We start from the raw sequence: 12,970 nt of genomic DNA on the forward strand, positions 1-12,970 counted from the left end.
TATTTTTCCTCCCTCGTGATGCCATCTATTTTGTGAAGTGCCCCAGTCCCTACTGCAGCAACGAACCCCCACAACAAGATGCTGCCACCCCCATGCTTCACGCATGAGATGGTGTTCTTCGGCTTGCAATTTTCCCCCTTTTTCCTCCAAACATAACGATGGTCATTATGACCTAACAGTTCTATTTTTGTTTCTTCAGACCAGAGGACATTTCTCCAAAAAGTACGATCTTTGTCCCCATGTGCAGTTGCAAACAATAGTCTGGCTTTTTTAATGGCGGTTTTGGGGCAGTGGCTTCTTCCTTGCTGAGCGGCCTATCAGGTTATATTGATATAGGGACTCGTTTTACTGTGGATATAGATACTTTTGTACCGGTTTCCTCCAGCATCTTCACAAGGTATTTTGCTGTTGTTCTGGGATTGATTTGCACTTTTTGCACCAAAGTACGTTCATATCTAGGAGACAGAACGCGTCTCCTTCCTGAGCGGTATGATGGTACTATTGTTTGTACATATGAACGTGGTACCTTCAGGCGTTTGGAAATTGCTCCCAAGGATGAACCATACTTGTGGAGGTCTACCATTTTTTTCGGAGATTTTGGCTGATTTCTTTTGATTTTCCCATGATGTCAAGCAAAGAGTCACTGAGTTTGAAGGTAGGTATTGTTATAAATCCACAGGTACACCTCCAATTGACTCAAATGATGTCAATTAGCCTATCAGATGCTTCTATTGGAATTTCCCAAGCTGTTTAAAGGCACAGTCAACTTAGTGTATGTAAACTTCTGACCCACTGGAATTGTGAAACAGTGAATTATAAGTGAAATAATCTGTCTGTAAACAGTTGTTGGAACAATTTCTTGTGTCATGCACAAAGCAGATGTCCTAACCGACTTGCCAAAACTATAGTTTGTAAACAAGAAATTTGTGGAGTGGTTGAAAAACGAGTCTTAATTACTCCAACCTAAGTGTATGTAAACTTCCGACTTCAACTGTATATTGAAAGCAGGTGCTTCCACACAACCCATCATGCTTAGGGTCATGCATAAATATGCTGGGCAGGCCATTATTTTTGCCATTATTTTGGCTACCATGGTTATGCCCCACCACAGGGCATGAGTGGTCACTGAGTGGTTAGATTAGCATGAAAAGGATGTAAACCATACTGTATGTCATGGCCGTCTGTCACTAGATCTCAACCCAGTTGAACACTTAGGGAGATTCTGGAGCGTCCCCTGAGACAGCGTTGCCACCACCATCAACAAAACACCAAATTACGGAATTTCTCGAGAAAGAATGGCTTCTAATCCCACCAATAGAGTTCCAGACACTTGTAAAATCTATCTAGAGGTGAAAGAAACACACACCTATTTAGGCGAGGTGCTGGCTAGCTGAGTGGAATACGTAAAAAAATAAAGGAGAGCCGCACCCTCTAGGAACTCAGATGCAAAAATATTTATGTCCATCGTTTCGACAGACAAGCTGTCTTCATCACTGTATATGTCAAATCTATGCCATGGCGCTGAACACAACCTTGCAGATCATCATTCTGGGTCAGTGTAGTCCATCTGCTTGGCTGTGGGGCAGGACAGTGGTTGGATAGTACTCTCCTTAAATCCCTTTATAGATCTTGGAGTAGATCCCTTTATTGGATTAGAATTTGTGGGGAGGAAACAGAGGCTGAAGTCTGACGCTTCCCCATAATCCTCCCCCACCCCTCTCTGCTACAGTGATACACTATGTCTTCATGTATTCATTATACTACTATAGCTTATCCTTCTAATCTGTCACATCACCTTGTTTGACCAGGATGATATGGCCAGGTTTTGGCTGCCTTTCTATTCCAGCCTGACATAGAAGCCCAGTGACTGTGGTGCCAGAGATGAGCAGCATAAGGATGCATTTGGCCCAGGGTTACTGACTAGCACTCTAGTGACAGGCTTATTATGGCTCCTAACTCCTGTGCACAAATTTTGACCTATATATGCCGTCAACGTGACGGTGCCTGCCTTCCGCCCCACATGTAGTAGATATACTGCGGTCTATAGTTTTAGAACACCTTCTCATTCAAGGTTTTTTTTTAAAATTTAGACTATTTTCTACATTGTAGAATCAAAACTAGGAAATAACACATATGGAATAATGTAGTAACCACAAAAGTGTTAAACAAATCAAAATATATTTTAGATTCTTCGAAGTAGCCACCCTTTGCCTTGATGACAGCTTTGCACACTCTTGGCATTCTCTGAACGAGCGTCATGAGATAGTCACCTGGAATGCATTTCAATTAACAGTTGTGTCTTGTTAAAAGTTCATTTGTGGAATTTTTATTCCTTCTTAATGCGTTTGAGCCAATCAGTTGCATTGTGACAAGGTACACATAAGAAAGCCCTATTCGGTAAAAGACAAAGTCCATATTATGGCAAGAACAGCTCAAAGAAGCAGAGAGAAATGACAACCATCATTACTTAAAGACATGAAGGTCAGTCAATCCGGAACTGTTTAAGAACTTTGAAAGTTTCTTCAAGTGCAGTCGCAAAAACCATCAAGCTCTATAAAGAAACTGGCTCCTATGAGGACCACCACAGGAATGGAAGACCCAGAGTTACATGCTGCAGAGGATAAATTCATTAGAGTTACCAGCCTCAGAAATTGCAGCCCATATAAATGCTTCAGACTTCAAGTAACAGACACATCTCAACATCAACTGTTCAGATGAGACTGTGTGAATTAGGCCATGGTCAAATTTCTGCAAAGAAACCACCACTAAAGGACACCAATAATAAGAAGAGACTTGCTTGGGCCAAGAAACACAAGCAATGGACATTAAACCAGTGGACATTTGTCCTTTGGTCTGGAGTTAAAATTAGAGATTTTTGGTTCTAACCGCCATGTCTTTGTGAGACGCGGAGTGGATGAACGGATGACCTCTGCATGACCTCTGCATGTGTATTTCCCACTATAAAGCATGGAGGAGGAGGTGTTATGGTGTGGGGGTGCTTTGCTAGACACTGTCTGTGATGTATTTACAATTCAGGCACACTTAACCAGCATGGCTAACACAGCATTATGCAGCGATACACCATCCCATCTGCTTTGGGCTTAGTGGGACTATCATTTTGTTTTTCAACAGGACAATGCCGCTGCACACCTCCAGGCCGTGTAAGGGCTATTTTACGAAGAAGGAGAGTGATGGAGTGCTGCGTCAGATGACCTGGCCTCCACAATCACCCGACCTCAACCAAATTGAGATAGTTTGGGATGAGTCTGACCGCAGAGTGAAGAAAAAGCAGCCAATGAGTGCTCAGCATATGTGGGAACTCCTTAAAAACTGTTGGAAAAGCATTCTAGGTGAAGCTAGTTGAGAGAATGCCAAGAGTGTAAAAAGCTGTCATCAAGGCAAAGGGTGGCTATTTGAAGAATATGTTTAAGACTTTTTTGGTTACTGCATGATTCTATTTGTGTTATTTAATAGTGTTGATGTCTTCACTTTTATTCTACAATGTAGAAAACATTAAAAATAAAGAAAATCCCTTGAATGAGAAGGTGTTTTAAAACCTTTGACCGGTAGTGTATATCAACATTAAAACAGTACATCCCTACATATAATATATTCATTAGGAAATTAGTTGCATATTAACCCTGCATAATGAACTTCCACAGACATCTTGTAAAATGTCATTACCTAATTTTCCCAACATCTGTCTTTGCTTTTGACTGATTACAGTATACAGACAAATTAAGAAATATGTGTATTTGACCATGCCATCTTCCTCTCTGTGAGTGCAGGAACAAGTTGAGTACATCTTCCTAGTTATCTTTACCATTGAGACCTTCACTAAGATCCTGGCCTATGGCTTGGTTATGCACCCCAGCGCCTACATCCGCAGTGGCTGGAATTTGCTTGATTTTGTCATCGTCGTCGTCGGGTATGCTAGCTCATGTCTCCATTCCACTACTTTCTATTTATGGTGTTTTTGCTGTATTGTTGTGTGCTGACTGGTTGTTGTGTGGCTGTTGTTGTAGGTTGTTCAGTGTGGTTGCTGAGGGGACGGCTGACCACAAGCCTGGAGATTCCCACCATGCAGCAGGCAAACCAGGAGGACTGGATGTCAAAGCTCTTAGAGCCTTTAGGGTGCTGCGACCCCTTAGGCTGGTGTCTGGAGTGCCCAGTAAGTTTGTATGTGTGTTTGTGTGTGTTTCAGTAAAACCCCTCTCTGCTGAGTTTGTGCGTGTGTGTGTGTTTCAGTAAAACCCCTCTCTGCTGTGTGTGTGTGTGTGTGTGTGTCCAGGTCTCCAGATTGTCTTGAACTCCATCATGAAAGCCATGGTTCCCCTTCTGCACATTGGTCTGCTGGTCATGTTTGTCATCATCATCTATGCCATTATCGGCCTGGAGCTCTTCCTCGGCAGGATGCACAAAACCTGTTTCTACGTGGGCACAGGTACAGACTCCACTTTTACAACATAATAATAGTACAATTATACTTATATACATATACACTGCTCAATACTGTACATACACATCCAAACACTATATAACAATGTTACTGTCATTGTACATGCAGTCATTGTACATGCAGTCATTGTACATGCAGTCATTGTACATGCAGTCATTGTACATGCAGTCATTGTACACAGACAGAGGAAAACAAGTTATTTACATACTGTAGAAGTTTGTTATCAATTAATGCTTTGGAAGCCTGGATTTCGTCTTTTTATGAAGACAAATATATTTGTCACGAAGATTGACCTCCCCATGTTGTTCCTGCTCCCAGAACTGAACGTGGATGATGACCCCACACCGTGTGCATTTGCTGGAAATGGGAGGGAATGTGTGGGCAACGGGACAGAGTGCAGAGGACCGTGGGAGGGGCCTAACGGTGGGATCACCAACTTCGACAACATATTTTTTGCCATGTTGACTGTGTTCCAGTGTATCACCATGGAGGGCTGGACCGATGTGCTCTACTGGGTAAAATCAGAATCTTTTTTATTTTTTATTTTTGGCTTCATCATAAATGGTACCCTATTCCCTATAGTGCGTTACTTTTGACCAGAAAGCTGTGGTCATTGTGGACTCAGTCCAAATTAGTACACTACATAGGAAAAATAGTGCCATTTCAGATGCACACTAGTCCTTTTTTTTCTTCCTTTTAGGATCTTAACTTGTAGTGTATTTGAGGCTTCTGAAGTTTGTAATTTCCACTTTGACATTTCAGTCTTCCCTTACGAAAAATGTGTCAATCCCTACAAAACATATTCTAATCCACATAATTAACTTTTCCTGTTGCTGCAGGATTATTTTTCCCGCTGTAGCAAACAGGCTCAAATTAAGATCCGACATCTGTACTCCTCTGATCAAATTCTCTATATTCATATGGAACACACCCACATGGCACACTGCTTGAATCAACCAATGTGGAATAGAAGTTGAATTGACATCTGTGCCCAGTGAGCAATGTCTGATTAATGATGCTCTCTCTCTCTCTCTCTTTCTCTCTCTCTCATTCCTGCAGATGAATGATGCAATTGGCTTTGAGATGCCCTGGGTCTACTTTGTCTCTCTGGTCATCTTTGGCTCGTTTTTCGTACTCAACCTTGTATTGGGAGTGTTGAGCGGGTGAGTGAGTTGAAGTGTGTGTATATGTTTGACTTGTTTTAGATTTGTGTGTGAAGGCCTTGTCCGAGTGTAGGTTGTATAATGTGTGTGTGCATGTCTGTGTGTGCAGAGAGTTCTCCAAGGAAAGAGAGAAGGCTGTGGCTCGTGGAGAGCTGCAGGACGCCCAGAATAAGAAGCAGATGGAGGAGGATATGTGTGGTTACATGGACTGGCTCATCGAGGCCGAGGATGTGGATGAGGAAGGAAACAAACGTATGGTTAACTGACTGCCTAAGAGAGACACACACACACACATACATATAACTGTACCCACACACAAACATAGCCTCACACCTATATATTCAACCTTTGTGTCTCCTAATAAGGTGCTGCTGTTGCCAAGAAGAAAATGATGAAGAAGTTTGGCTGGTATAAACACAGCGAGGACGGAGGTATGATAACCTGTCACCCTCTTCTCACTGTTACTGTCTGTGTATTTGTACTAATTGACTCTCTGTAATCTTAGATGGAAAGCAAATGAGGATGGTAGCTGACTCTATAGCCACTCCTATCTGTCATATCATTAATCTGTGCCTAGAGGAAAGTGTTTGTCCTCAGGCCTGGAGGGAAGCCAAAGTCATTCCGCTATCAGCTTGCTGCAAGCTCTTAGCAAACTATTGGACCAAAATTATGTTTGACCAAATGCAATGCTATTTCTCTGTAAACAAATTAACTACAGACTTTCAGCATGCTTGTAGAGAATAGCACTCAACATGTACTGCACTGACACAAATTACAGATGATTGGTTAAAAGAAATTGATAATAGGAAGGTTGTGGGAGCTTTACTGTTAAATTTCAGTGTGCTTTGATATTATTGACCATAACCTCATGTTGATGTATGGCTTTTCAACCTGCCATATTGTGGATTCAGAGCTATCTATATAATAGAACACAGAGGGATTCCTGTAATGGAAGCTTCTCGAATGTTAAATATGTAAAGTGGGGTGTACTACAGGGCAGCTCTCTTGGCCCTCTACTATTTTCTATTTTTACCAATGACCTGCCACTGGCAATAGATAAAGCCTGTGTGTCCATGCATGCTGATAATTCAACTCTAAATGCGTCAGCAACCACTGCTAGTGAATTCACTACAACCATAAACAAAGAGTTGCAGTCAGTTTTAGAATGGGTGGCCAGTAATAAACTGGTCCTGAACATCTCTAAAACTAAGAGCTTTGTATTTGGTTCAAATCATTCCCTAAGCTGAAACGGGTAATGAATGGTGTGGCTGTTAAGCAAGTTGAGGAGACTAAATTACTTGGTGTTACCTTAGATTGTAAACTGTCATGGTCAAAACATATTGATTCAATGGTTGTAAAGATGGGGAGAGAACTGTCTGTGATAAAGAGATACTCTGCTTTTTGAAACCACACTCCACAAAGCAAGTCCTGCAGTCTCTAGTTAGATCTTATTTTGATTATTGTCCAGTCATATAGTCAATTGCTGCAAAGAAGGACCCAGTTGAGTTGCAGCTGGCCCTGAACAAAGCTGCACATTTTGCTCTTCATTACAATCAGAGGGCTAATATCAATATTATGCATGCCAGTCCCTCTTGGCAAAGAGTAATAATAACAAACATTAATTTGACACACACACTTACCCTACCAGACATGCCTCCAGTGGTCTTTTCACAGTCCCCAGGTCCAGAACAAATTCAAGGAAATGTACAGTACTATATAGAGCCATGATTGGATGGAACTCCCTTCCATCTCATATAGCGCAAGAGAACCGCAAATTATTTTATTTTTTTAAAGAATAAAGCATAAAGAATAAAGCAACACTTGCCTTTCCATAAGGGAAAGGCACAATGCCTTTCCCTTATGTGACCTACTTTTTGTGTGTATGTATTGACATGTACAGTGCATTTGGAAAGTATTCAGACCACTTTACTTTTTTAATTTATAAAAACTGAAATATAACATTTACATAAGTATTCAGACCCTTTACTCAGTACTGTGTTGAAGCACCTTTGGCAGCGATTACCGCCTCAAGTCGTCTTGGGTATATCTTCACCAGAGTTTATTATTATTATATATATATTTTCACCTTTATTTACAAGGTAGGCCAGTTGAGAACAAGTTCTCATTTACAACTGCGACCTGGCCAAGATAAAGCAAAGCAGGGCGACAAAAACAACGCAGAGTTACACATGGGATAAACAAACGTATAGTCAATAACACAATAGAAAATTTGTATACAGTTTGTGCAAATGAAGTAAGGAGGAAAGGCAATAAATAGGCTAATAGTGGCGAAGTAATTACAATTTAGCAATTTACACTGGATTGATATGTGCAGATGAGGATGTGCAAGTAGAAATACTGGTGTACAAAAGAGCAGAAAAGCAAATATGTGGATGAGGTAGGTAGTTGGTTGGATGGGCTATTTACAGATGGGTTATGTACAGCTGCAGCGATCGGTAAGCTGCTCTGACAGCTGACGCTTAACTTCTTGGTGACAGGGGGCAGTATTTTCACGTCCGGATGAAATGCATGCCCAAATTCAACTGCCTGCTACTCATCCCCAGAAGATAAGTGTCAGCGATTGGGTGCAGAGTTATAGTGGAGTCAGGCGCAGGACACAGGTATTGAGTAACATAACTGAGTTTACTCAAAATATCAAGCAAAATTCCAAATAGGAACATACAAAAACACTAGCACAAAACACAACCACTAATGACATAAACAATCACGGACAGAACAGGAATGTATGCCAGAGGGTTAAATAAGGAACGTGATATGTAATAGAAACCAGGTGTGTGTGTAATACAGACAAAACAAAACGAAACTGAAACATGGATCGATGGTGACTAGAAAGCCGGTGACGTCGACCGCCGAACACCACCCGAACAAGCAGAAGGGACGATTTCAGCGGAAGTCGTGACAGTAAGATATGCATATTATTAGTAGATTTGGATAGAAAACACTCTAAAGTTTCTGAAACTGTTTGAATCATGTCTGTGAGTATAACAGAACTTATGTAGCAGGTGAAACCCTGAGGTCAATCTCTTTTCAATGGGCTTTCATTGGGAATCCAGATTTCTAAGGGACCTTCTTGCAGTTCCTACCGCTTCCACTGGATGTCACCAGTCTTTAGCAATTGGTTGAGGTTTTTCCTTTGTGTAATGAAAAAGTAGCACTGTTCAGAACAAGGGTAACTTCAAGTGTACTGTTAGAGGCGAATGACCAGAAAGCTAGCTACAGTTTGTTTTCCTCCTGTATTGAACACAGATCATCCCATTTTCAATTTTATCGATTATTTACGTTAAAAAAATACCTCAAGTTGTATTACAAAAGTAGTTTGAAATATTTTGTAGTCACGTTGCACAAGTTGGAACCAGTGTTTTTCTGGATCAAACGCGCCAAATAAATGGACATTTTGGATATATATCGACGTAATTACTCGAACAAAAGGACCATTTGTGATGTTTATGGGACATATTGGAGTGCCAACAAAAGAAGCTCGTCAAAGGTAAGGCATGAATTATATTTCTATTTCTGTGTTTTGTGTCGCGCCTGCAGGGTTGAAATATGCTTTTCTGTCTTTGTTTACGGAGGTGCTATCCTCAGATAATAGCATTGTTTGCTTTCGCCGAAAAGCCTTTTTGAAATCTGACATGTTGGCTGGATTCACAACAAGTGTAGCTTTAATTTGGTATCTTACATGTGTGATTTCATGAAAGTTTGATTTTTATAGTAATTTATTTGAATATGGCGCTCTGCATTTTCACTGGCTTTTGGCCAAGTGGGATGCTAGCGTCCCATATATCCCAGAGAGGTTAAAGTTAGTGAGGGAGATATAAGTCTCCAACTTCAGCGATTTTTGCAATTCGTTCCAGTCATTGGCAGCAGAAAACTGGAAGGAAAGGCAGCCAAAGGAGGAGTTGGCTTTGGTGATGTTCAGTAATTTTGTAATCAATATTAATAAATTCCAATTATCTCTATCTGTCTGATACCCAGAGGTTGTAAAGTTTTGGTCTTAAATAAAACAGACAGAATTCCCAGCTCACAATTGATCAGATCCAGGTTTATTTGCGAGAGCTCCGTCGTGCACACACAAATACATTTATTTTATACCATCCTAACCTATGCACACACATACACACCAACATAGGGATTTTCTCATGAGTCTCACCACAGTTTATAACCACTCAGCTGACAGTTCCAGGCTCCCCCAGATACTAGAGGCCTGGAGGGACTCTACCTGTCCTATCTTATCTCCCCAGATTTACAGTCAGGTCGGTTCAAACAGGTTAAGGATTCTCTTTGTTTTCATTAGACACACACAAGCATTCCTCTCTTCCCCCCTCCAACCTAGTTGGAGCTGTGTTTATTATTTTTAATTACTCCTTGTTCATGCTACATAACCTCTAATCCCTAATGGTTAAGTTTCCAGGTATAATTATTTAATCATTTATCTTAAACCTTCATAAAATATTTTAACAGGTGATGACCAGTGAAATATACCTGCTGTAGCACGTGCTACGGATGGGAGTCTGAGCTCCTGAGTCTGAGATCCTGAGCACTCTGGAGCAGGTTTTCATTAAGGATGTCTCTGTACTTTCCTCCGTTCACCTTATCCTCAAACCTGACTAGTCTCCCAGTCCCTGCCGCTGAAAAACATCTCCACAGCATGATGCTACCAGCACCAATATTCACCATAGGGAGGATGCCAGGTTTCCTCCAGACTTGACGCTTGAAATTCAGGCCAAAGAGTTCAATCTTGGTTTCATCAGACCAGAGAATCTTGTTTCTCATGGCCTGAGAGTACTTTCGGGGCAAGCTCCAAGTGGGCTGTCATGTTCCTTTTACTGGGAGTGGCTTCTGTCTGGCCACTCTACCATAAAGGCCTGATTGGTGGAGTTCTGCAGAGATGGTTGTCCTTCTGGAGTGTTCTCCCATCTCCGCAGAGGAACTCTGGAGTTCTGTTAGAGTGACCATCGGGTTCTAATTCACCTACATGGCCAAGGCCCTTCTCCCCCGATGCTCAGTTTGGCCGGGTGGCCAGCTCTAGGAAGAGTCTTGGTGTTTCCAAACGTCTTCCATCTAAGAATGATGGAGGCCACTGTGTTCTTGGGGACCTTCAATGCTGCAGACATTTTATGGTACCCTTCCCCAGATCTGTGCCTCGACACAATCCCGTCTAGGAGCTCTATGGACGATTCCTTCAACCTCATGGCTTGGTTTTTGCTCTGACATGCACTGTCAACTGTGGGACCTTACATAGGCAGGTGTGTGCCTTTCCAAATCATGTCCAATTAATTGAATTTACCACAGATGGGCTCCAATCAAGTTCTAGAAGCATCTCAAGGGTAATCAATGGAAACAGGATGCACCTGAGCTCAATTTCGAGTCTCATAGTAAAGGGTCTGAATACATAGTTGATAGTTGATAATACATAGGTGAGTCTCTGATCCACCTCTACGCAGACGACACCATTCTGTATACTTCTGGCCCTTCTTTGGACACTGTGTTAACAACCCTCCAGGCAAGCTTCAATGCCATACAACTCTCCTTCGATGGCCTCCAATTGCTCTTGGAGTAAAACTAAACTAAATGCATGCTCTTCAACCGATCGCTGCCTGCACCTGTCCGCCTGTCCAACAACACTACTCTGGACGGCTCTGACTTAGAATACGTGGACAACTACAAATACCTAGGTGTCTGGTTAGACTGTAAACTCTCCTTCCAGACCCACATCAAACATCTCCAATCCAAAGTTAAATCTAGAATTGGCTTCCTATTTCGCAACAAAGCATCCTTCACTCATGCTGCCAAACATACCCTTGTAAAACTGACCATCCTACCAATCCTCGACTTCGGCGATGTCATTTACAAAATAGCCTCCAATACCCTACTCAACAAATTGGATGCAGTCTATCACAGTGCCATCCGTTTTGTCACCAAAGCCCCATATACTACCCACCATTGCGACCTGTACGCTCTCGTTGGCTGGCCCTTGCTTCATACTCGTCGCCAAACCCACTGGCTCCATGTCATCTACAAGACCCTGCTAGGTAAAGTCCCCCCTTATCTCAGCTCGCTGGTCACCATAGCATCACCCACTCGTAGCACGCGCTCCAGCAGGTTTATCTCTCTGGTCACCCCCAAAACCAATTATTTATTTGGCCGCCTCTCCTTCCAGTTCTCTGCTGCCAATGACTGGAACGAACTACAAAAATCTCTGAAACTGGAAACACTTATCTCCCACACTAGCTTTAAGCACCAGCTGTCAGAGCAGCTCACAGATTAATGCACATGTACATAGCCCAATAATAAATTAGCCCAAACAACTACCTCTTTCCCTACTGTATTTATTTTATTTATTTATTTATTTATTTAGCTCCTTTACACCCCATTATTTTTATTTCTACTTTGCACATTCTTCCACTACAAATCTACCATTCCAGTGTTTTACTTGCTATATTGTATTTACTTTGCCACCATGGCCTTTTTTTTTGCCTTTACCTCCCTTATCTCACCTCACTTGCTCACATCGTATATAGACTTGTTTCTACTGTATTATTGACTGTATGTTTGTTTTACTCAATGTGTAACTCTGTGTCATTGTATGTGTCAAACTGCTTTGCTTTATCTTGACCAGGTCGCAATTGTAAATGAGAACTTGTTCTCAACTTGCCTAGCTGGTTAAATAAAGGTGAAATAAATAAAATAAATAAACAGTTATTTCTGGGTTGTTTTTTTTATTAACTTGCAAAAAAAAAATGTTTCTCTTTCTCATTATAGGGTATTGTGTGTAGATTGATGAGATTTAAAATATATAATAATTTTGAGGCTGTAAGGCTGTAAGGTAACAAAATGTGGAAAATGTGAAGGTGTCAAAATACTTTCCCAATGGACTGTATGTTTAACTGATCGATGCCTACACACATGTTCATGTTCAAGGGTTTTGCCAGTTCTTTTTCATTATGTGTCGGACCCCAGTAAGACTAATGAAGGTTCTAATAAAAACAACAGAAAATCTAATCTATGGCTCTGTGTTCAACAGAATCGGATTCAGACTCTGAATTTGGAGCATATTTAGATGACGACAATGGCTGCTGCGCATCTCTAATGTAAGGAAATAAACAAATGTACATTTTTTAATTTGTCGTTGTTATCAATGGTGATATTTTAATGGTTCTTCCTCCTTTTTTTGTAGGGCTAAAATGATGGCCAACAGTTTCTGGTAAGTGGAGCAGGATACCTCTAAGAATATACACAAGGTTTTATTTTCAGTTTAAGAAAAAGTGTACACTACACTACAGACTTTTAACAAAGCCTGTTTCTGACCCTTCCGCTCCTCATATAA

General features: G+C 41.3%; 1 protein-coding gene across 1 annotated transcript in view; it reads left to right on the top strand.

Annotated features, from left to right (window-relative positions):
- LOC139416673 (voltage-dependent L-type calcium channel subunit alpha-1D-like) overlaps positions 1-12,970 on the top strand; it is a 46,550-nt gene that overhangs the window by 17,048 nt on the left and 16,532 nt on the right. The window contains exons 4-12 of the mRNA XM_071165628.1: positions 3,789-3,928; positions 4,026-4,171; positions 4,292-4,444; positions 4,778-4,974; positions 5,519-5,622; positions 5,732-5,874; positions 5,988-6,053; positions 12,668-12,734; positions 12,821-12,847. Coding sequence (XP_071021729.1) covers positions 3,789-3,928; positions 4,026-4,171; positions 4,292-4,444; positions 4,778-4,974; positions 5,519-5,622; positions 5,732-5,874; positions 5,988-6,053; positions 12,668-12,734; positions 12,821-12,847 — 1,043 coding nt within the window. The remainder of the gene's footprint in view (positions 1-3,788; positions 3,929-4,025; positions 4,172-4,291; positions 4,445-4,777; positions 4,975-5,518; positions 5,623-5,731; positions 5,875-5,987; positions 6,054-12,667; positions 12,735-12,820; positions 12,848-12,970) is intronic.

This window comes from Oncorhynchus clarkii, chromosome 9 (assembly GCF_045791955.1).
Source record: "Oncorhynchus clarkii lewisi isolate Uvic-CL-2024 chromosome 9, UVic_Ocla_1.0, whole genome shotgun sequence".
Taxonomy (NCBI): Eukaryota; Metazoa; Chordata; class Actinopteri; order Salmoniformes; family Salmonidae; genus Oncorhynchus; species Oncorhynchus clarkii.